The sequence below is a fragment of the Cherax quadricarinatus genome, chromosome 70, assembly GCF_038502225.1.
Source record: "Cherax quadricarinatus isolate ZL_2023a chromosome 70, ASM3850222v1, whole genome shotgun sequence".
Taxonomy (NCBI): domain Eukaryota; kingdom Metazoa; phylum Arthropoda; class Malacostraca; order Decapoda; family Parastacidae; genus Cherax; species Cherax quadricarinatus.
In genome coordinates this window covers 21,592,045-21,618,266 of record NC_091361.1, presented here as the reverse complement: position 1 = coordinate 21,618,266, position 26,222 = coordinate 21,592,045, and the positions used below count along the sequence as shown (strand labels likewise).

At 38.5% G+C, this 26,222-nt stretch overlaps 1 protein-coding gene across 7 annotated transcripts in view; it reads left to right on the top strand.

Moving 5' to 3' along the window:
- Positions 1-26,222, top strand: part of LOC138854804 (double-stranded RNA-specific editase B2-like) — a 189,721-nt gene that overhangs the window by 62,793 nt on the left and 100,706 nt on the right. For all 7 annotated transcript variants that reach the window (XM_070099943.1, XM_070099942.1, XM_070099941.1 and 4 more), the window contains one exon: positions 13,049-13,262. In XM_070099943.1, coding sequence (XP_069956044.1) covers positions 13,049-13,262 — 214 coding nt within the window. The remainder of the gene's footprint in view (positions 1-13,048; positions 13,263-26,222) is intronic.

The following is a 26,222-nucleotide window of genomic DNA, read 5'->3' as shown; positions in this document are numbered from 1 at the left end:
TACTACTTGTCTCACCCTAAATTAAGACTATAAATATTTTAAGGTAAGTAATGAGTGCACTATGTGTGTATTGTACTTTTTTTTATTGTTTTTTGTTGCCTAGTTCTATTGCTAACTTAATATATGTTAGTGTAAACTTGTTATCTAGTATTTGTATGCATTTATAAGGGGAAAAAAAGGGGTGTTCCACTTTACGGTGGTAGCCTGGAACCTAACCTGCCGTATAAGTGGGGCCCTACTGTAGTATTTTAGAAAGAAAACATAAAATAAAAATGTAACTCCAACATGATAACTTTATTTTAATTTGCATAACTCTTATATATATTACAAAAAAAAAAAATAAAAAAGTAAATTACACATGAGTTAAGCTTACAGAAAAATAGCTTAAGAATCTGGCAGCATTTTAGTATAAGTATCATCTTTGTACCATGTTAGTCATTTTACAAAAATTATTTTTATGACGCTGTGAGTAATATACATCTGAACATGTAGTAAATTTTCAGGATTTTTTCCGATTTTAATTTTTTTTTTTTTTTTTTTTTTTTTTTTTTTTTTTTTTTTTTTTTTTTTACTGTCTAGTACATTAAATTCACCATCTAACATCATTACGAATTGGGAGGAGCTAGCTGAGAGAGGGGGAAAAAAGCAGTAGCATTCAATATCTGGTTAGTCATAGGTGTTGGATGTTAGCCATGACACTAATAAAATGTGGTATAATTATTCTAATACATGTATTAGTAATAAAGGTTATCTATCTATTACATTTATTCCAAGTTGATATCAGAAACACGATAAATACCCTAGAACTGTAATAAAGATGCTGAAATGAATAATGTATGCCATATGTGAATAGGGTAGACGTGGAGGCTGCTGCTCTGGGATAAGATCATCAGATAGATACGTTTTCTTGTCTGTACCTCTGGTCTGTTAGGAAAGAAAACGGTGTATACATCAGGAGGTAATGCTCCTAAGTCACTCTTGTCATAAGAAAAAAGGGTTGGTGCCGTACTAGTACGCATAAATTCTAGCGCCTTCAAATGTAGCGAGAGAAAGCTCGTGGGCCTACATATGAAAGAATGGGTCTATGTGGTCAGTGTGCACAGTATAAAAAAAAATCCTGCAGCACACAGTGCATAATGAGAAAAAAAACTCTGACCGTGTTTTTGATTTAAAACAGCGACTTTGCAGTGTATTTTCGTATGCTATTTATGGCTTTATTCTAGTTTTCCTGGTCTTATTTTATAGAATGGGAGACATATTTCAGAAATTGAGACGACTTTTATTGCTTTCAATATGAAAATTACCTTGAAATTGAGCTCAAAGTAGCAGAAATGTTCAATTATTGCCAAAGTTCAAAAGTAAATAAATCAAGCCATGCATCCAATACACATCAACTGGTGAGCCTAATATTCTTTCACAAATGCGCTGATATTATTTATACCATTTCTACACTAATGCAGTAGTCTGCATAACGGTAAATCTATTTTTTGTGAGAATAAAAATTCAAAGTGGAAAGCAAAAGAAATGTAACAGAGGCCTGAGGACATGACTGATGAACAGAAGAAAAGTTATTTAAGTGCCAGGAATGTCTGTCTTGTTTATTCTGGACCCTATTTGGAAATTGGCATCTTTTGAATTTTGTGTGAAGTTGGCAAAATTGCCAATTTCGGACCACTTTATTTGATAATTGAAATCGGTAAATGGGTGGTTTCTTGTACTCATTCGATAGAAAAAATGGAGCTTTAGCAAAATAGGAATGATTCTGTCGACTTGTATGTAGGAATTGGCCGAAAATAGGGCTCAAAGTGGGCAATATCGCCGATGCATAAACATCGTCGAGACCGCTAACTACGCAAGAGCATAATTCCATAATGTTTCCATCAAATTTCATACTTTTGGTGTCACTGTGATCAGGAAAAGATTCTCAGTCTTTTTTTTTTTTTTTTCGAAAAATTTCCAACCCTGAGAACAAGTTGAGGAGAGGGCCACCGACCCTGAAAGGGTTAACAAGTCGTCTGTCTCCCACCGAGGCAGAGTGACCCAAAAAGAAAGAAAATCCCCAAAAAGAAAATGCTTTCATCATTCAACACTTTCACCTCACTCACACATAACTGTTTTTGCAGAGGTGCTCAGAATACAACAGTTTAGAAGCATATATGTATAAAGATACACAACATATCCCTTCAAACTGCCAATATCCCAAACCTCTCCTTTAGAGTGCAGGCATTGTACTTCCCATTTCCAGAACTCAAGTCTGGCTATATAAAAATAACCGGTTTCCCTGAATCCCTTCACTAAATATTACCCTGCTCACACTCCAACAGCTCGTCAGGTCCCAAATACCATTCGTCTCCATTCACTCCTATCTAACACGCTCATGCACACTTGCTGGAAGTCCAGTCCCCTCTACCACAACACCTACTTTACCCCCTCCCTCCAACCTTTTTGAGGACAACCGCTACCCCACCTTCCTTCCCCTACAGATTTATACGCTCTCCATGTAATTCTACCTTGATCCATTCTCTCTAAATGACCAAACCACCTCAACAAAACTTCTTCAGCCCTCTGACTAATACTTTTATTAACTTCACACCTTCTCCTAATTTCCACACTTTGAATTTTCTGCATAATATTTACACCACACATTTCCCTTAGACAGGACATCTCCACTGCTTCCAACCGCCTCCTCGCTGCAGCATTTACAACCCAAGCTTCACACCCATATAAGAGTGTTGGTATACTATACTTTCATACATTCCCTTCTTTGCCTCCATAGATTACGTTTTTTGTCTCCACATATACCTCAATGCATCACTCGCCTTTTTTCCTTCATCAATTCTAAGATTAACCTCATCTTTCATAAATCCATCCGCTGACACGTCAACTCCCAAATATCTGAAAACATTCACTTCTTCCATACTCCTCCTCCCCAATTTGATATCCAATTTTTCTTTATCTAAATCATTTGATACCCTCATCACCTTACTCTTTTCTATGTTCACTATCAACTTTCTACCTTTACACACTCTCCCAAACTCGTCCACTAACCTTTGCAATTTTTCTTTAGAATCTCCCATTAGCACTGTATCATCAGCAAAAAGTAACTGTGTCAATTCCCATTTTGTGTTTGATTCCCCATAATTGAATCCCACTCCTCTTCCGAACACCCTAACATTTACTTCTTTTGCAACCCCATCTATAAATATATTAAACAACCATGGTGACATTACACATCACTGTCTAAGACCTACTTTTACTGGGAAGTAGTCTCCCTCTCTTCTGCATACCCTAACCTGAGCCTCACTATCCTCATAAAAACTCTTTACAGCATTTAGTAACTTACCACCTATTCCATATACAGTGGACCCCCGCTTAAAGATCACCTCCAAATGCGACCAATTATGTAAGTGTATTTATGTAAGTGCGTTTGTACGTGTATGTTTGGGGGTCTGAAATGGACTAATCTACTTCACAATATTCCTTATGGGAAAAAATTCGGTCAGTACTGGCACCTGAACATACTACTGGAATGAAAAAAGTTTGTTAACCGGGGGTCCACTGTACTTGCAACCTCTGCCACATTGCTCCCCTATCCACTCTTATCATATGCCTTTTTTAAATTCATAAATGCAATAAAAACTTCTCTACTTTTATCTAAATACTGTTCACATATATGCTTCAATGTAAACACTTGATCTACACATCCCCTACCCACTCTGAAACCTCCTTGCTCATCCGTAATCCTATATTCTGTCTTACCTCTAGTTCTTTCACTAATAACCCTACCGTGTACTTTTCCTGGTATACTCAGTAAACTTATTCCTCTATAATTTTTACAATCTCTTTTGTCCCCCTTCCCTTTATATAAAGGAGATGCTCTCTGCCAATCCCTAGGTACCTTCCCCTCTTTCATACATTTATTGAACAAAAATACCAACCACTCCAACACTATATCCCCCCTGCTTTTAACATTTCTGTCATGATCCCGTCAGTTCCAGCTGCTCTACCCCCTTTCATTCTATGTAATGCCTCATGCCCCCCCCCCCTCCTCCCACACTCACATCCTGCTCTTCTTCACTCCTAAAAGATGGTATACCTCCCTGGCCAGTGCATGAAATTACCTCCTCCCTTTCTTCGTCGACATTTAAGTTCTTCAAAATGTTCTCGTCATCTACCCAATACCTCAATCTTCCCATCTACTAACTCCCCTACTCTGCTTTTAACTGACAAATCCATTTGTTCCCTAGGCTTTCTTAACTTGTTTAACTCGCTCCAATATTTTTTCTTATTTTCATTAAAATTTCTTGACAGTGCCTCTCCCACTGTATCATCTGCTCTTCTTTTGCACTCTCTCACCACTCTCTTCACCTTTCTTTTACTCTCCATATACTCTACTCTTCTTATAACACTTCTGCTTTGTAAAAACCTCTCATAAGCTACCTTTTTCTCTTTTATCACACTTTACTTCATCATTCCACCAATCACTCCTCTTTCCTCCTGCACCCACTCTCCTATAACCACAAATTTCTGCCCCACATTCTAATACTGCATTTTTAAAATGATTCCAACCCTCTTCAACCCCACCCCCTAACTACTCATACTTGCACCAGCCCACCTTTCTGCCAATAGTTGCTTTTATCTCACCCGAACTTCCTCCTCCCTTAGTTTACATACTTTCACCTCCCTCATACTTGTTGCTGCCATTTTCCCCTTGTCCCATCTACCTCTTACTCTAACTGTAGCTACAACTAAATAATGATCCGATATATCAGTTGCCCCTCTATAAACGTGTACATTCTGGAGCCTTCCCATCGACCTTTTATCCACCAATACATAATCTAATAAACTACTTTTATTACGTGCTACATCATACCTTGTACATTTATTTATCCTCTTTTTCATAAAATATGTATTACTTTCTACCAAACCTCTTTCTACACATAGCTCAATTAAAGTCTCCTCATTTTCATTTACCCCTGGCACCCCAAATTTACCTGTTACTCCCTCCACAACATTTTTACCCACTTTAGCATTGAAATCCCAAACCACCATTACTCTCACACTTGATTCAAAACTCCCCACGCATTCACTCAACATTTCCCAAAATCTCTCTCTCTCTTCTACACTTCTCTCTTCTCCAGGTGCATATACGCTTACTAATACCCACTTTTCACATCCAACCTTTATTTTACTCCACATAATCCTTGAATTAATACATTTATAGTCCCTCTTTTCCTGCCATAACTTATCCTTCAACATTATTGCTACTCCTTCTTTAGCTCTAACTCTATTAGAAACCCCTGACCTAATCCCATTTATTCCTCTCAGCTGAAACTCTCCCACCCCCTTCAGCTTTGTTTCACTTAAAGCCGGGACATCCAGCTTCTTCTCATTCATAACATCCACAATCATCTCTTTCTTATCATTCGCACAACATCCACGCACATTCAGAGTTCCCACTTTGACAATTTTCTTCTTATTCTTTTTAGTAATTATTACAGGAAAAGGGGTTACTAGCCCATTGTTCCCAGCATTTTAGTTGACTTTTACAACACGTATGGCTTACAGAAGAAAGATTCTTATACCACTTCCCCATGGATATAAAAGGAAAAATATTAAGAACATAGACTATTAAAATAAAATCAAAGAAAACTCAGATGAGCGTGTGTAATTAAACGTGTGCATGTATGTGTAGTGTGACCTAAGTGTAAGTAGAAGTAGCAAGACGCACCTGTAATCTTGCATATTTATGAGACAGACAAAAGACACCAGCAATCCTACCATCATGTAAAACAATTACAGGCTTTCGTTTTACACTCACTTGGCAGGACGGTAGTACCTCCCTGGGTGGGATTAAATTATGGGGAATCAAATACAAAATGGGAATTGACACAGTTGCTTTTTGCTGATGATGCTGTGCTCATGGGAGATTCTAAAGAAAAATTGCAAAGGTTAGTGGATGAGTTTGGGAGTGTGTGTATAGGTAGAAAGTTGAAAGTGAACATAGAAAAGAGTAAGGTGATGAGGGTATCAAATGATTTAGATAAAGAAAAGTTGGATATCAAATTGGTGAGGAGGAGTATGGAAGAAGTGAATGTTTTCAGATACTTGCGAGTTGACGTGTCGGCTGATGGATTTATAAAGGATGAGGTTAATCATAGAATTGATGAAGGAAAAATGGTGAGTGGTGCGTTGAGGTATATGTGGAGACAAAAAACATTATCTATGGAGGCAAAGAAGGGAATGTATGAAAGTATAGTAGTACCAACACTCTTATATGGGTGTGAAGCTTGGGTTGTGAATGCAGCAGCGAGGAGGCGCTTGGAGGCAGTGATGTCCTGTCTAAGGGAAATGTGTGGTGTAAATATTATGCAGAAAGTTCGGAGTGTGGAAATTAGGAGAAGGTGTGGAGTTAATGAAAGTATTAGTCAGAGGGCTGAAGAGGGGTTGTTGAGGTGGTTTGGTCATTTAGAGAGAATGGATCAAAGTAGAATGACATGGAGAGCATTTAAATCTGTAGGGGAAGGAAGGCGGGGTAGGGGTCGTCCTCGAAAAGGTTGGAAGGAAGGGGTAAGGGAGGTTTTGTGGGCGAGGGGCTTGGACTTCCAGCAGGCATGCATGAGCGTGTTCGGTAAGAGTGAATGGAGATGAATGGTATTTGGGACCTGACGATCTGTTGGAGTGAGCAGGGTAATATTTAGTGAAGGGATTCGGGGAAACCAGTTATTTTTATATAGCCGGACTTGAGTCCTGGAAATTGGAAGTACAATGCCTGCACTCTAAAGGAGGGGTTTCGGGATATTAACAGTTTGGAGGGATATGATGTGTATCTTTATACATATATGCTTCTAAACTGTTGTGTTCTGAGCACCTCTGCAATAACAGTGATTATGTGTGAGTGAGGTGAAAGTGTTGAATGATGAAAGTTTTTTCTTTTTGGGGATTTTCTTTCTTTTTGGGTCACCCTGCCTCGGTGGGAGACGACCGACTTGTTAAAAAAAAAAAAAGGCTCAGTTTTCATTGCGTTGCTGCATTCTTGTCAGTGGTGCGGTAAAAATATTGGTGGCTCATCTGTCGTTGCTCTCCTTTGTTCTCGTCTGTGGTATGGCACAGGTCTGAGTGTGCCAATCACACAACCTCCCCCACACGCATTCTGGGGGAGTGTCGCTTTGTTTTTGGTTGACTAGACATTACTCTGCGAACTGATACGAATTATTTCATAATACAGTGGAACCTACTTGCGAGTTTAATCCGTTCCATGACCTTGCTCGCAACTGGATTTGCTCGTTTGCAGAGTCAATTTTCCTCATTTAAATTAATTGAAATGCAATTAATCCATTCCAGTGGAATTCTGCTCTTCAATAATTTCGCTAATATCAACTCTACGGCTTATTTGTCCATCTCACTTCATCTAATATGACATAATAAACAATATAAATAACATACACACCTGATATATTCTCTAAAGTGAATAAAATATATCATTCATGTGGTGGTATGGGTGGTGTCGGCGGTGGACGAGCTTGTCTGGAGACCGGGCAAAATACTTCATGAATAATTTCGCTAATATCATCTGTATGGCTTATTTATATATCAAAGTTCATCTAATATGACATAACAAACAATATGAATAACATAGAAACATGATATATACTCTAGAATGAATAAAATGTCATTATGTAACAGGTGGAGGCGGCCACAACCGCTCCCTCTCTGTTGTGGTAAACACTGCCATCTATTGACGGCCTTTTGAAGCCGTCTATTATAATTGTTATATGTAGTACATTATTATTATATATGTATTATTATTATACATATTATATTATCATTATTATTATTATTATTGTATTATATTATTATACTATTATTATTATTGTATTATATTATTATACTATTATTATTATACCTATTATTATTATATGTATTATTATTATTATTATTATTATTATTATTATTATTATTATTATATAAATAATTTGTCATTTTTGTTCACACAAAAAATATAAGATTTACTGTTATTCCTTATTGCAATAATTATATAAATAATGTCAACCCATTCACGACTGCATATTGGAATGGACAGTGACGTCATTTGTTTACTCTGAAACAGCCAAGCTATTGACCATTTGTCCTAGGTTGAGCTCAATCTCTAAGCACTTTTCATCGTGAAAGCAATCAAAATCATATCTATTTCTGTAATATATCTTCCATTCTATCAAATGAGACCAAACAAACGAGAATACAACCATAAAAACCATTCGAAATTACCGCTAAGTGAAAAGCTGAAAAGTGAACTCCATTATTTATGCTTAGATTTCTTTCATTTTTTGGTGTACATTAAGAAGCATCTTTCCATCATACATTGCCCAAGTTTCAATAAGATAGTCCAACAAACAAATGAGATACAATTCCTGAGATCAAGAGCAAGAGCCCCTCACCAGTGTCAAGGAACCTTCCTCGAGGTCTGCTCGCATATGGAAGCAAAAAATCATCCCATCGACTGCTCGTATTTGGAAAAACTCGCACGTGGACATGCTCGCAAGTAGAGGTTCCACTGTAACTCATTGTTTCTTGCACTCGTTTATTCTGTGTGACTGATAAATAAGCCACCATAGGCCCAAATAGAGATGCTAGTCCCAGTCCTTTGGTAAAGGGTCAGAAATGCAATAGAATTCAAGAAAGAAATCATTGAAAAATATGAACATGGCTTATGTTTGATTGACATAGTGAAGATATAAGGCAAGCCTGCTTCAACCATCAGTTCCATCGTAGTGAAGAAAAATGAAATCAAGGAAGCTGATGTTGTGAAAGGGGTAAAAGTGATAACAAAACAGAGATCACAAACACTGGAAGATGTCGAGAAATTGTTGTTAGTGTGGATCAACGAGAAACAATTAGCGGGAGATGGTGTTGTGCAGTTGATAATTTGCAAAAAAGCAAGGTAGTTGCATGCCGATCTTGTAAAGAAAATGCCTCAAATGAGTGCTGATGTTAGTGAATTTAAGGCCAGCAAAGGCTGGTTCAAAGAATTCAAGAAGCGTAGCGGCATACACAGTATTGTTAGGCATGGTGAGGCAGCAAGTTCAGGTAAACATGGGGCTGAAAAATTCATGCATGAATTCAAGGAGTACATAGAGGCTGAAGGATTTGTTCCCCAACAAGTGTTCAGTTGTGATGAAACAAGCCTCTTGGAAGAAAATGCCAAAGAGGACCTACATCACGCAGGAGGAAAAGGGACTGCCAGGACACAATCCTATGAAAGACAGGCTAACTCTCTTGCCTTTACTGGTATATCAAAGCCTTTACTGGTATATCATTCTGAAAATCTCAAGTGTTCAAGGAAAAAGTGTCTCCATGAGTAAATTGTGTGTGATGTGGAAGGCTAATAGTAAGGTATGGGTCACAAAGGGAATTTTCCTTGATTGGTTCAATAAAGTGTTTGGCCCCAGTGTGAAGGAATACCTCCTGGAAAAGAAATTGCCACTCAAGTGCCTCCTGATCATCCTCCAGACCTGGATGACCAAATGGTGGAGGAGTTTAATTTCATCACATTGAAGTTCTTGTCCCCTAATACCATTCCTCTCATCCAGTCCATGGACCAGCAGATCATTTCAAACTTCAAAAAACTCTACACCAAAGCAATGTTTCAAAGGTGCTTTGATGTGACCTCAGACACTCAGTTGACCCTAAGAGAGTTCTGGAAAGATCACTACTTATCCTCAATTGCATAAGCCTTATAGATAAGGCTTGGCAGGGAGTGACTTCCAGGACGATGAACTCTGCTTGGAGAAAATTGTGGCCAGAATGTATCCAAGAGAAGGATTTTAAAGGGTTTGAGGCTGACCCTGTCGACCCTATACCTGTTGTGGATTGTATTGTGGCATTGGGGAAGTCCATGGGGTTGGATGTGAGTGGCCAGGATGTGGAAGAGTTGGCAGAAGACCACAGTGAAGAGCTAACCACTAAGAGCTGCAAGACCTTCATCTGCAACAGCAACAAAGCACAGCTGTGGAAAATGCTTCAAAGGAGTGGGAAGAGAGAGGGGAGAATGTGCCTTCTTCGGTGATTAAGGACGTGTGTGCAGAGTGGAGCGAGTTGCAAAGTTTTGTGCAGAAATATCACCCTAACAAGCTCTTGCAAGCCATGTTGGCAACATGTACAATGACAATGCTCTGTCCCATTTTAGGTAAATTTTAAAGAGACGCCAGAAACAGAGCTCTCTGAGCAGTTTTTTGTGCGACAGAGGTCCAGTGACTCTCAACCTGGTTCTAGTGCTATTAACCCTTTGACTGTCGAAACCCCAAATCCTGAAGTGTCTCCTGGTGTCCAAAAATATTCGAAAAAAGAAAATTCTTATGAAAATGTTAAGATTATTTTTCTGATTGTTTAACCCTTAAACGGTCCAAACAGATCAACGTTCAAATTCGTATTGCTACAAAAGTAGACCTACTTTTTTTTTACATATTTTCAAATATAACTAAAAAAATGTAGATAAAAGTTTTTTTACACGTTTTCAAATGTAAAACAAAAAAGATCTACATTTTTTACATACTTTCAGTTGTTGAAAAAACATATATATACGTTCGGACCATTTAACCCTTTCAGGGTCCGTCCCGTAGATCTACGGCTTTATGTTCAGGGTCCAAACCGTAGATCTACGCCATGAGCTCAGCTCACTCTGATAAACTGTGAGTGGTACATTTGGGCCTAGATATGAGAGAATACATCTATGTGGTATGTGTGCACCACATAAAACAGATCCTGCAGCACACTGTGTATAATGAGAGAAAAAAAATTAAATCATGATTTTTCGATTAAAACAGCAACTTTGCAGTGTTTTTTCGTATGTTTTTTATAGTTGTATTTGCGATTTCTTGGTCTCATTTGATAGAATGGAAGACATATTACAGAAATAGAGATGATTTTGATTGGTTTTAGCACTGGAAATGGCTTGAAACTGAGCTCAAAGTAGCAGAAATGTTAAATTTTTGCCGATATTCAAGAGTAAACAAACGACCTCACACGTCTAATACACGTCAGCTGGTGGGTCTAATATACATTCACAAATATGGTGATGATATTTATACAATTATTACAGTATTGCATAACAGTAAATCTTCTATTTTTTGGTGTGAATAAAAATTCATTATGTGAATAAAAAATCAAAATGGAATTTATTTGTAAAGCCTCAAAACATAACTAATGAACAGAGGAAATGTTAGTTTAGTGCCAGGAATGCCTACATTGTTCATTCTGGACCCTATTTTGAAATTGGAATATTTTGAACTTTGTGTTAAATTGGCCAAATTAACAATTTCCGATCACTTTATTTTGTAGTTGAAACAGTTGACTTAGCGATTTCTTGTGCTCAATCGATAGAATAGAAGTAATACTAGTGAAATAGCTAAGAATTTGGTTGATTGGAATAATGTAATTGGCCTAAAATGGGAGTCAAAGTCGGCAAAATCGCCGATTCGTAAATATCGCTGACTCATCAAAATTTGCGAGAGCATAATTTCGTCAATTTTCCACCAAATTTCGTACTTTTTGTTTTATTACCTTCACAAAAAGATTCTCTACAATTTCATAAGAAAAAATAACAAATTTTTTTTTTGAAAATTCTTGGACACTGGTGCGTGACTCCAGATTTGGGCCTTGGACCCTGAAAGGGTTAAGGGTTAAAGCCCCCCAAAATTTTTTTTGCCATCAGTACTTACCGAGATGTAGAGGCGTAAAGTTGACAGAAAATGAGCCGCATATGGCAACAGCGGCGAATGCTGCTCACCTGGTATTTTTTTTTACTCTCATTCGAAGGTATCTTGCTTTTTCCACTACTTTATTTTTTTCAGGTAACTTATGTGGCCTGTGAGACCAAAGTAAGGTGTAATGTACATATATACACTCGTTGTATACAACACAATAAGTGCACAAACATAAATATATTGTTTACAAAACTTGTTTATGCAAACAATACAAAAAAATATTTATTACTATTGTTCTATATTATATATATACAAATACAGTCACTGGACACTTTCATATAACTGTTATTATCTCCAGCAAGCTCATGTTGTGTGTGAGTGTGTGTGTCTCCAGCAGCTGTCAAAATGACTTATTGTATCATTACTCACTCTCCCTACCACCTGTCAAAACAATGGGGTTGGATGCTCGCTTCCCCTCCATCCTCCTACCTAATGACTGTATCTTTCTCCTTCATTCTCCCTCATTCTCTCATTCTCATTCATTTTTCTCGTATCCTGGGCAGTGCTTTTGGTCACAAACTCCTCAAAATCATGAAATTGATTTTCACTGACACTTCCATCTGTGTTAGAGCATTACTTGGGAAGAGAAGAGTCCCAGATTTGCCGAGGAGTCAGATATTTCTTACGCTAGGCATGATGAACAAGGATTACTGAAATAGCATTCCCATTTGCACCACTGGCTCCCCGATTTTTTTTATGTGGTGCACACTGACCATGGAGACCCATTCTCTCACATGTGGGCCTACCAGTTTTCTCCTGCTTGATTTAAAGCCGCTAGAATTTTGGCATATTAATACGTCAAACACAGTGGCTCGTAAGACGTATATATATGACCAAAACAGTCAAAGGGTTAAAAAACAAAGAAGGGAAGTATCCCCGGATAAGCACTTGGTACATGAAGTCTTTATGAAAGGGGATTCCCCTTCCAAACAATAGTGACTTCTTCCTCTCCCCTCTTCCCTGTCTACCATACACCAAGAGGCTTCAGTAAAGGTAAGCATTGTGTTATTACACTATTGTTTTATACTACTTGATTTCTCATTTTTTCTGTATGTAAATCTATATTTAATGTATAAAAAATATATTTGGTTAATACTACTGGGTGGCTGGAACAGATTAATTGTATTTACATTATTTCTTATGGGGAAAATGGTTTCAGTTTTAGTCGATTTCACATTTCGTTGGACTCTCTGGAAGGAATTAACAACAAAAAGGGAGGGGTCCACTGAATTCCTAAATTAGATTTTTAAAGCCTTTTTTTAATTTCTTAATTGTTTGTTCTTCAGGTGGACACAAATGTGTGTGCCCAGTCAGCAGAGGCTGTGAAAGTGCCCAACCCAGCCAAGCAGGTTCCTGAAAATGCTGGTAGCATGCATCCTGTTACTGTACTGCACCAGATGAAACCTGGCCTCCAGTATACTGTTAATCGCACCATGAATGAAAACAAACCTTTCTTCACTGTTACAGCGAACATTGATGGCAAGGACTTCACTGGAGAAGGTAAGATAAGGCAATGCTTTGAGGATTTAGCAATCACTGTAGTAATATCTCAGTATAACAGATTACTTCTAGGTAGTAGGTTGGTAGACAGCAACCGCCCAGGGAGGTACTACCGTCCTGCCAAGTGAGTGTAAAACGAAAGCCTGTAATTGTTTTACATGATGGTAGGATTGCTGGTGTCCTTTTTTTCTGTCTCATAAACATGCAAGATTTCAGGTACGTCTTGCTACTTCTACTTACACTTAGGTCACACTACACATGCATGTACAAGCATATATATGTATATATACACATCCCTCTGGGTTTTCTTCTATTTTCTTTCTAGTTCTTGTTGTTGTTTATTTCCTCTTATCTCCATGGGGAAGTGGAACAGAATTCTTCCTCCGTAAGCCATGCGTGTTGTAAGAGGCGACTAAAATGCCAGGAGCAAGGGGCTAGTAACCCCTTCTCCCGTATAAATTACTAAATTTAAAAAGAGAAACTTTCGTTTTTCTTTTTGGGCCACCCTGCCTTGGTGGGATACGGCCGGTTTGTTGAAAAAAAAAAAAAAAAAAAAAAACAGATTACTAGGGAAGATTGTCTAATCATGCAATAGGTAGGTCTTGAACCCTTGGCAAGCGAGTTTGTTAATGTCTGTTAAATTAAAATAGCATTAAAAAAAACACTAAAGTGCTTTATACTTAGTATAATACTATACTGTACATACAATTTACAGATATACTGTAATACACATTCAAAATAAAAGTTAAAAGCACAGTTTACCCACCAGATTTTGTCTGTTATTTCTAAAGTCTGTTACAAGGAGGTCTGTTATATCAAGGTATTACTTAACAGTATTCAGATTTACTGTCAAGCCTCAAAATTTTTTTTAGAACTTCTTTAAAGTTTCTGAAAGTTTGTCTCATTCCTTAGAAAATGAGTTCAGAGGAATTGTCATACTCTGTAGAAAAAATGTTCTCAAGTGTATTAAAAAATGTGGTGATAGAGCTATAAATGTAAACACCTGTGCAGTGTCAAGCCAGTAGCAGCTAGCTGCTTCCCCAGTCAACCATGTTTGTGGAGACATTGCATAAAGCACTTTCCATTTAGTGACTTTTGCTGGTACTTTAGTACACAGCATTAAATCCATTGAATAAAAATTCTGAGGTCCAGTTGTAACAATATTTATAACAAGAAGCCTTGCGTGTTTATTGGTGCATGGTAAAGCATAGTTACTAGTGATAGTATGATAAATTAAGTGTTACAATGTGCATAATTGAAGCAAAGTAGCGGTGCTAAATTCTGTCATTTTTTTAAAAGAATTTTGGTGTTTTAACTTCATAACTCTGCCTAACATGATTTACATGATGTAAATATTATTTACAAAAGGATAAGAACAATATCTAAGTAGGTAGTAGGTTGGTAGACAGCAACCACCCAGGGAGGTACTACCGTCCTGCCAAGTGAGTGTAAAACGAAGCCTGTGATTGTTTTACATGATGGTAGGATTGCTGATGTCTTTTGTCTGTCTCATAAATATGCAAGATTACAGGCATGTCTTGCTACTTCTACTTACACTTAGGTCACACTACACATACATGTACACATTTATTTATACACACTCATCTGAGTTTTCTTTGATTTTATCTTAATAGTTCTTGGTCTTATTAATTTTCCTTTTATATCCATGGGGAAGTGGAATAAGAATCTTTCCTCCGTAAGCCATGCGTGTTGTAAAAGTCAACTAAAATGCCGGGAACAATGGGGTAGTAACCCCTTTTCCTGTAAAGATTACTAAAAAGAATAAGAAGAAGAAAATTGTCAAAGTGGGAAGTCTGAATGTGCGTGGATGTTGTGCAGATGATAAGAAAGAGATGATTGTGGATGTTATGAATGAGAAGAAGCTGGATGTCCTGGCTTTAAGTGAAACAAAGCTGAAGGGGGTGGGAGAGTTTCAGTGGAGAGGAATAAATGGAATTAGGTCAGGGGTTTCAAATAGAGTTAGAGCTAAAGAAGGAGTAGCAATAATGTTGAAGGATAAGCTATGGCAGGAAAAGAGGGACTATAAATGTATTAATTCAAGGATTATGTGGAGTAAAATAAAGATTGGATGTGAAAAGTGGGTTATAATAAGCGTGTATGCACCTGGAGAAGAGAGAAGTGTAGAGGAGAGAGAGAGATTTTGGGAAATGTTGAGTGAATGCGTGGGGAGTTTTGAATCAAGTGTGAGAGTAATGGTGGTTGGGGATTTCAATGCTAAAGTGGGTAAAAATGTTATGGAAGGAGTAGTAGGTAAATTTGGGGTGCCAGGGGTAAATGTAAATGGGGAGCCTTTAATTGAGCTATGTGTAGAAAGAAATTTGGTAATAAGTAATACATATTTTATGAAAAAGAGGATAAATAAATATACAAGGTATGATGTAGCACGTAATGAAAGTAGTTTATTAGATTATGTATTGGTGGATAAAAGGTTGATGGGTAGGCTCCAGGATGTACATGTTTATAGAGGGGCAACTGATATATCGGATCATTATTTAGTTGTAGCTACAGTTAGAGTAAGAGGTAGATGGGAAAAGAGGAAGGTGGCAACAACAAGTAAGAGGGAGGTGAAAGTGTATAAACTAAGGGAGGAGGAAGTTCGGGTGAGATATAAGCGACTATTGGCAGAAAGGTGGGCTAGTGCAAAGATGAGTAGTGGGGGGGTTGAAGAGGGTTGGAATAGTTTTAAAAATGCAGTATTAGAATGTGGGGCAGAAGTTTGTGGTTATAGGAGAGTGGGGGCAGGAGGAAAGAGGAGTGATTGGTGGAATGATGAAGTAAAGGGTGTGATAAAAGAGAAAAAGGTACCTTATGAGAGGTTTTTACAAAGCAGAAGTGTTATAAGAAGAGCAGAGTATATGGAGAGTAAAAGAAAGGTGAAGAGAGTGGTGAGAGAGTGCAAAAGGAGAGCAGATGAAAGAGTGGGAGAGGCACTGTCAAGAAATTTTAATGAAAATAAGAAAAAAATTTTGGAGTGAGTTAAACAAGTTAAGAAAGCCTAGGGAAAGTATGGATTTGTCAGTTAAAAACAAAGTAGGGGAGTTAGTAGATGGGGAGAGGGAGGTATTAGGTAGATGGCGAGAATATTTTGAGGAACTTTTAAATGTTAAGGAAGTAAGGGAGGCGGTAATTTCATGCACTGGCCATGGAGGTATACCATCTTTTAGGAGTGAAGAAGAGCAGAATGTAAGTGTGGTGGAGGTACGTGAGGCATTACGTAGAATGAAAGGGGGTAAAGCAGCTGGACCTGATGGGATCATGACAGAAATGTTAAAAGCAGGGGGGGATATAGTGTTGGAGTGGTTGGTACTTTTGTTTAATAAATGTATGAAAGAGGGGAAGGTACCTAGGGATTGGCGGAGAGCATGTATAGTCCCTTTATATAAAGGGAAAGGGGACAAAAGAGATTGTAAAAATTATAGAGGAATAAGTTTACTGAGTATACCAGGAAAAGTATACGGTAGGGTTATAATTGAAAGAATTAGAGGTAAGACAGAATGTAGAATTGCGGACGAGCAAGGAGGCTTCAGAGTGGGTAGGGGATGTGTAGATCAAGTGTTTACATTGAAGCATATATGTAATCAGTATTTAGATAAAGGTAGGGAAGTTTTTATTGCATTTATGGATTTAGAAAAGGCATATGATAGAGTGGATAGAGGAGCAATGTGCCAGATGTTGCAAGTATATGGAATAGGTGGTAAGTTACTAAATGCTGTAAAGAGCTTTTATGAGGATAGTGAGGCTCAGGTTAGGGTGTGTAGAAGAGAGGGAGAATACTTCCCAGTAAAAGTAGGTCTTAGACAGGGATGTGTAATGTCACCATGGTTGTTTAATATATTTATAGATGGGGTTGTAAAAGAAGTAAATGCTAGGGTGTTCAGGAGAGGGGTGGGATTAAATTATGGGGAATCAAATTCAAAATGGGAATTGACACAGTTACTTTTTGCTGATGATACTGTGCTTATGGGAGATTCTAAAGAAAAATTGCAAAGGTTAGTGGATGAGTTTGAGAATGTGTGTAAAGGTAGAAAGTTGAAAGTGAACATACAAAAGAGTAAGGTGATGAGGGTATCAAATGATTTAGATAAAGAAAAATTGGATATCAAATTGGGGAGGAGGAGTATGAAAGAAGTGAATGTTTTCAGATACTTAGGAGTTGACGTGTCGGCGGATGGATTTATGAAGGATGAGGTTAATCATAGAATTGATGAGGGAAAAAAGGTGAGTGGTGCGTTGAGGTATATTTGGAGTCAAAAAACGTTATCTATGGAGGCAAAGAAGGGAATGTATGAAAGTATAGTAGTACCAACACTCTTATATGGATGTGAAGCTTGGGTGGTAAATGCAGCAGCGAGGAGACAGTTGGAGGCAGTGGAGATGTCCTGTCTAAGGGCAATGTGTGGTGTAAATATTATGCAGAAAATTCGGAGTGTGGAAATTAGGAGAAGGTGTGGAGTTAATAAAAGCATTAGTCAGAGGGCAGAAGAGGGGTTGTTGAGGTGGTTTGGTCATTTAGAGAGAATGGATCAAAGTAGAATGACATGGAAAGCATATAAATCTATAGGGGAAGGAAAGAGGTGTAGGGGTCGTCCTCGAAAGGGTTGGAAAGAGGGGGTAAAGGAGGTTTTGTGGGTGAGGGGCTTGGACTTCCAGCAAGCGTGCATGAGCGTGTTAGATAGGAGTGAATGGAGACGAATGATACTTGGGACCTGACGATCTGTTGGAGTGTGAGCAGGGTAATATTTAGTGAAGGGATTCAGGGAAACCGGTTATTTTCATATAGTCGGACTTGAGTCCTGGAAATGGGAAGTACAATGCCTGCACTTTAAAGGAGGGGTTTGGGATATTGGCAGTTTGGAGGGATATGTTGTGTATCTCTATACGTATATGCTTCTAAGCTGTTGTATTCTGAGCACCTCTGCAAAAGCAGTGATAATGTGTGAGTGTGGTGAAAGTGTTGAATGATGATGAAAGTATTTTCTTTTTGGGGATTTTCTTTCTTTTTTTTTTGGGTCACCCTGCCTCGGTGGGAGACGGCCGACTTGTTGAAAAAAAAAAAAAAAAAGAACAATATGATGTGAGAATGTGCTGGATACAAGTATTAAATTTAAATTTGCTATTCAAGAAGATGCCTAGGATTTTCCCCACTTTTGTCTAATTTGGTATCATTAGTTTTAATATGTAATTGGAGGCATGAGTTAATGCCAGAAGGTAGTGTGAGAAACAGAGTCATAATTTGACATGTTGGGTGAGAATGCTACCTCATGTGGCATCTATATTTATTGGTAGAGTAGCTTAAGAAGTGTCTTTTATGGTTACATATCGGGGTAGGGGGTCGTCCTCAAAAAGGTTGGAAGGAGGGGGTAAAGGAGGTTTTGTGGGCGAGGGGCTTATACTTTCAGCAAGCGTGCATGAGCGTGTTAGATAGGAGTGAATGGAGACGAATGGTATTTGGGACCTGTTGAGCTGTTGGAGTGTGAGCAGGGTAATATTTATTGAAGGGATTCAGGGAAACCGGTTACAGTGGACCCCCGGCATACGATGGCATAGGCATATGTTAAATCCGGCATAAGATACATTTTAACGCAAAAATTTTGCCTCGCCACACGTTAAAAAACCCGCCACCTGCGATTCGTCCAGGACACATCCCACGTGTGTCCTCAGCTGCCCTGTGCGTGCCAGTATTTACAAGCCAGCCAGTGCAGTTGCATCCACGCATACAATCGGTACATTTCATATTATCATAGTGTTTTTAGTGATTGTACCTGCAAAATAAGTCACCATGGGCCCCAAGAAAGCTTCTAGGGCCAACTTTGTGGTAAAAAAGGTGAAAATTACTATGGAAATGAAGAAAGAGATAATTGCTAAGTACGAAAGTGGAGTGCGTTTCTCGGAGCTGGCCAGGTTGTATACCAAACCCCAATCAACCATCACTACTATTGTGGCCAACAAAATGGCAATCAAGGAAGCTGTTCTTGCAAAAGGTGCAAGTTTGTTTTTGAAACATAGATCGCAAGAACTCGAAGATGTTGAGAGACTGTTATTGGTGTGGATAAACGAAAAACAGATAGCAGGAGATAACATCTCTTAAGCGATCATATGTAAAAAGGGTGGGAAATACGTACTATCGTACCACGGTCAGCTGTTGCTGCACCACCGTCAGCTGTTGCTGCATCAGTCAGCTGCTGCTGCACCACCGTCAGCTGTTGCTGTACCACAGTCAGCTGTTGCTGCACCATGGTCAGATGATGCTGAACCATGATGAGCTGCTGTTGCACCACGGTCAGCTGCTGTTGCACCATGGTCAGCTGCTGCTGCACCACAGTCAGCTGCTGCTACACCACCGTCATCTGTTGCTGCACCACGGTCAGCTGTTGCTGAACCACAGTGAGCTGCTGTTGCACCACGGTCAGCTGCTGCTACACCACTGTCATCTGTTGCTACACCACAGTCAGCTGCTGCTGCACCAGTCAGCTGCTGCTACACCACCGTCATCTGTTGCTGCCCCACGGTCAGCTGCTGCTGCACCAAAGTCAGCTGTTGCTGTACCACAGTCAACTGTTGCTGCACCACGGTCAGCTGGTCCTAGTGGCATTAAAAGAAGGGAAGTAACCCCGGAAAAGGACGTGCTACCTAAAGTCCTAATGGAAGGGGATTTCCCTTCTAAACATTAACAAATTCCACACTCCCATCCTCCCATCCCATCAATCATCACCAGAGCTTCAATAAAGGTAAGTGTCAGTTTGTGTGTATTAAAATTAATATTTCATGTAAAAAAAATTTTTTTCATACTTTGTGGTGTCTTGCACGGATTAATTTGATTTCCATTATTTCTTATGGGGAAAATTAATTCGCCTTACGATAATTTTGGCATACGATGAGCTCTCAGGAACGGATTAATATCGTATGCTGGGGGTCCACTGTATTTTTATATAGCCGGACTTGAGTCCTGGAAATGGGAAGTACAATGCCTGCACTTTAACCCCTTCAGGGTCCAAGGCCCAAATCTGAAGTGGTGTGCCCCAGTGTCCAAGAATTTTCAAAAAAAAAATTTGTTATTTTTTCTTATGAAATGGTAGAGAATCTTTTTGTGAAGGTAATAAAACAAAAAGTACGAAATTTGATGGAAAATTGACAAAATTATGCTCTCGCGAATTTTGATGTGTCAGTGATATTTACGAATCGGCGATTTTGCCGACTTTTACTCCCATTTTAGGCCAATTACATTATTCCAGTCAACCAAATTCTTAGCTATTTCACTAGTATTACTTCTATTCTATCGATTGAGCACAAGAAATCGCCAAGTCAACTGTTTCAACTACAAATTAAAGTGATTGGATATTGTTAATTTGGCCAATTTAACACAAAGTTCAAAATATTCCAATTTCAAAATAGGGTCCAGAATAAACAATGTAGGTATTCCTGGAACTAAACTAACATTTCCTCTGTTCATTAGTTACGTTTTGAAGCTTTACAAATAAATTCCATTTTGATTTTTTATTCACATAATGAATTTTTATTCACACCAAAAAATAGAAGATTTACTGTTATGCAATATTGTAATAATTGTATAAATATCATCACCATATTTGTGAATGCATATTAGACCCACCAGCTGGCGTGTATTAGACGTGTGAGGTCGTTTGTTTACTCTTGAATATCGACAAAAATTTAACATTTCTGCTACTTTGAGCTCAGTTTCAAGCCATTTCCAGTGCTAAAACCAATCAAAATCATCTCTATTTCTGTAATATGTCTTCCATTCTATCAAATGAGACCAAGAAATCACAAATAGAACTATAAAAAACATACGAAAAAACACTGCAAAGTTGCTGTTTTAATCGAAAAATCATGATTTCAGTTTTTTTCTCTCATACACAGCGTGCTGCAGGATCTGTTTTATGTGGTGCACACATACCACATAGATGTATTCTCTCATATCTAGGCCCAAATGTACCACTCACAGTTTATCAGAGTGAGCTGACCTCATGACGTAGATCTACGGTTTGGACCCTGAACGTAAAGCCGTAGATCTACGGGACGGACCCTCAGAGGGTTAAATGAGGGGTTTGGGATATTGGCAATTTGGAGGGATATGTTGTGTATCTTTACACATATATTCTTCTAAGCTGTTGTATTCTGAGCACCTCTGCAAAAAGTGATTGTGTGAGTGAGGTGAGTGTTGAATGATGAAAGTATTTTCTTTTTGGGGATTTTCTTTCTTTTTGGGTCACCCTGCCTCGGTGGGAGACGGCCGACTTGTTGAAAAAAAAAAATTGGTGTCTCATTGAGGTAAAATTGGATGGAGTTGATAACATGACCTTGAGTCCATAGTTCTTTAGTCTGGGTAGGAGAATATTATGATCATTAGTATTGAAAGCAAGTGGTTTTTATGACTTGATGTGCTGTTGGAGTGTGAACAAGGTAACATTAATGAAAGGATTCAAGGAAACTGGTTATCCGGACTAGAGTCCTGAAGGTGGAAAGTACAGTGCCTGTACTCAGAAGGAGGGATGGGGATATTGAACTGGAGTATTGGTGTGCATCTGGCAAGACAATGAAAGTGTGAGTGATGGTAAGTGTCTCTTCTTTTTTTGGGTCACCCTGCCTTGGTAGGAGACAAGCGGTGTGTTAAAAAAAAAAATGTAGGTTTGAAGATAAATTTTTAAGAAATTTGTATATTATGCCTGGGTAGGTACAAATATAGTTGCTTGTGAATTACTTCAATATTTTTCCTAGTACAGTAATAATTTGTTAGAAGTTGTACTGTAATTATTAACCTCAATTGTTTCACTACCTTTATGGATGGGGTTATTTTAACTCTTTTTGAGAGTCTTGAATTGTATGATCAAGTGATTTATTTGTATTGTGCAGCTTTTTTTTTTATAGTGTAGTTTCGTTCTGTGTTACAGCTGAATAACTTGACCAGTCTTTGAATGGTGGTACATAACAAGTACAGGAAGTTAGGTAATTGTCAGTTAGATAGTTATGACTAATGGTTCAAGTCTCAGGAATATTGTTTGCCATTCTAGCCTCTCTTGAGGAAAAGAGGCTGTTATGATTGTGTACTGTATCAATAACTCTGAGACATTGTTCAGTTGTTTAGAAATAATAATTTTGCTTATGGTTTTTAGATTCTTAGATTTGTGAGAAAGTTTTCCAAGTGATTTTTATGTCTCCATTAGTCATTAAATATGTTTTTTAGCAGATTTAATGACTAATGGAGAATAAACATAATAGACAAAAGACCTAGTTTATATATATATACCTCTTTTCATAATCATGTTTCTTAACAGTGAATCTGAGCAAGCCTATAATAAGCCATGGGTTGTTTTGTATTTTAATTGATTTGTTTAAACTTGAATTGAGTAGTGATGTCATAGTGATCTGTTTTATAATGTTGAGGAAATTATCCACTCAATCATATTATCATTCTTTCTCATTCAGTGTGGATCATGATATTTATAAAATTAATATTGATGCATCGTTATTAAATCTGAAGTCTGACTTTCAGAGGGGCTTTAGTATTTTTGTCATTGGAAAACTAGCTAAAAGTAGATTGGGCTCTTAGGTCTGAGGCTGGTGTACCCAGCTGGTGGAATGTGTTTTGGGAAGTATGCTATTATAGCATTATTATATTTATTTGAAGTGCTCTACCTATGTAGGATATTCAGAGCAAAGAGTAGTGGAGGCTTGATCCTCCATCCTCTTAACAGTGATATGGAAACACAGTTCTAACAGCAGGCCAGGCTATGGAATTAATTTTTTTTTTTTTTCAACAAGTCGGCTGTCTCCCACCGAGGCAGGGTGACCCAAAAAAGAAAGAAAATCCCCTAAAAGAAAATACTTTCATCATCATTCAACACTTTCACCACACTCACACATTATCAGTGTTTTTGCAGAGGTGCTCAGAATACAACAGTTTAGAAGCATATACGTATAAAGATACACAACATATCCCTCCAAACTGCCAATATCCCCTCTGATTAGCATTTGTTAAAATTTTATAGCATTACTCAGTGCAACACTGCCAGCGTGTTGAAAAGTTGCTAAGGTTGGTGGACGAGTTTGGGAGTGTGTAAAGGAAGAAGGTTGACAGTGAGCACAGATAAGAGTAAGTGATGAGGGTGCCAAACGAGAAAGGTAAAGAAAAATTGGCAATTGGCAATTCTTCTTTGTGTATGGAAGACTGGAGAAGGAGACAGATTGGATGATTTACTGTTTGGAAGGGGAATCCCCTTCCATCAACACCTCGGGTACCAATTGCTTTTCTGGGGTTACTTCTCTTCTCTGTTTCTTAATGCCACTAGGACCACCTTGAGAGTCACTGGAGTCCTGTCTCGCAAAAAAAACTGTCCAGAGAGCTCTGTTTCTGGGGTCTCTTTAAAATTTCCCTAAAACGGGCCAAGACTCTGTCACTGCTGATGCTCTTGCAGCTCCTCAGTGGTTAGCTCTTCGTTGTGGTCCTCCACCAACTCTTCCACATCCTCCAAACTCACATCCAACCCCATGGAGCTCCCCAGTGCTACAATGGATTTAACAACTGACATAGGCTCATCACGGTCAGCCCCAAACCCTTCAAAATCCCTCTTGTGGACACAATCTGGCCACAATTTTCTCCAAGCAGAGTTCAAAGTCCTGGTAGTCACTCCCTCCCAAGCCTTACCTATAAGGCTTACGCAAAGGAGAATACTGAAGTGTTCTTTCCAAAAATCTTGTAGGGTCAAGTGAGTGTCTGAGGTCACATTCAAGCACCTTTCAAACATTGCTTTGGTGTAGAGTTTTTTAAAGTTTGCAATGACCTGCTGGTCCATGGGCTGGAGGAGAGGAGTGGTATTCGGGGGCAAGAACTTTACTGCGATGAACGCAAACTCCTTCAGAATTAGGTCATCCAAATTTGGAGGATGAGCAGGTGCATTGTCCATTACTAGGAGGCACTTGAGATCCAATTTCTTTTCCAGGAGGTAATTCTTCACACTAAGGCCAAACACTTCATTGAACCACTCGACGAAAATGTCCCTTGTGACCCATGCCTTACTATTAGATCTCCAAAACACACACAATTTACTCTTCATAACATTGCTTTTCTTGAACACACTGGGATTTTCAGAATGGTACACTAGTAACGGCTTCACTTTGAAATCCCCACTAGCATTAGCACAGAACATTAGCGTCAGCCTGTCTTTAATAGGCTTATGTCTTGGCAGCGCCTTTTCTTCCTGAGTAATGTAGGTCCTCTTTGGCATTTTCTTCCAAAAGAGGCCTGTTTCATCACAATTGAACACTTGTAATAAAGTTGGTAGAATTACTGACAATATGTAAAGACTGAAACCTGAACACTTGTTCAGGTTTCAGTCCTTCAGCCTCTATGTACTCCTTGAATTCATGCACATATTTTTCAGCCGCCTTGTGGTCCGAACTGGCAGCTTCACCATGCCTTACCACACTGTGTATGCCAGTATGCTTCTTAAATCTCTCAAACCAGCCTTTGCTGGCCTTAAATTCACTCACATCACCACTAGTTGCAGGCAATTTCTTTACCAAATCGTCATGCAACTGCCTAGCCTTTTCACAAATAAGCGACATCATAAGACTATCTCCTGCTAATTGTTTCTCATTTATCCACACCAATAATTACTTCTCAACATCTTCGAGTATTGGTGATCTCATTTTTGTCAGCATATTTACCCCCTTTGCAACAACAGCATCCTTGATTTCCTTTTTCTTGGCTATGATGGAAGATATGGTTGTATGGGATTTGTTATACATCCTGGCCAGTTCGCCCACATGTACGCCACTATCATATTGTTCAGTGATGTTTTTCTTAAATTCAATCTTATTTCTCACCTTCTTTACCAAAGGCTTGGCACTAGGAGCTTTCTTTGGAGCCATGGTAGCTTATTTAGCACTTAAATAACTTGCAAGCACTAAAATAAATGGAATATTATGAAATATTTCGCTGGAGCACGTGAGGGGACCGTCGCTCACTGGTAAACAATGGCACACTGCCTGGGAAGGAAAGGCCGAGGCGGCTCAGTCCGTGAGTACGTGTCTGGGACGAAGGACTATTAGCGAGTTACCGGACCATTTGCGAGCCAATATTTTGACGAGAAAACAGGACTATTTCCGAAATGGACAACTTTCAGGCCGGACGATTATTGAGGGACCACTGTATTCCAGAGTCGTTTCTCTTTACTTAGGACAAAGGTTATAGGACATTCCTGCAGGATGACACTACCAGTGGTATTCTCCCATTCCACTGTCTCGACAGTATTTAGAGATAACAATAACATACGATACTGTATGAGATGTAAAATTTACAATACAGTTCACTACTATGTATATATAATATACAGTATATTAATGATTAAAATATATCAACAGAAGTAAATTGTTGGTAGACAGCAACCACCCAGGGAGGTACTACCGTCCTGCCAAGTGAGTGTAAAATGAAAGCCTGTGATTGTTTTACATGATGGTAGGATTGCTGATGTCTTTTGTCTGTCTCATAAATATGCAAGATTACAGGCATGTCTTGCTACTTCTACTTACACTTAGGTCACACTACACATACATGTACACATTTATTTATACACACTCATCTGAGTTTTCTTTGATTTTATCTTAATAGTTCTTGGTCTTATTAATTTTCCTTTTATATCCATGGGGAAGTGGAATAAGAATCTTTCCTCCGTAAGCCATGCGTGTTGTAAAAGTCAACTAAAATGCTGGGAACAATGGGCTAGTAACCCCTTTTCCTGTAAAGATTACTAAAAAGAATAAGAAGAAGAAAATTGTCAAAGTGGGAAGTCTGAATGTGCGTGGATGTTGTGCAGATGATAAGAAAGAGATGATTGTGGATGTTATGAATGAGAAGAAGCTGGATGTCCTGGCTTTAAGTGAAACAAAGCTGAAGGGGGTGGGAGAGTTTCAGTGGAGAGG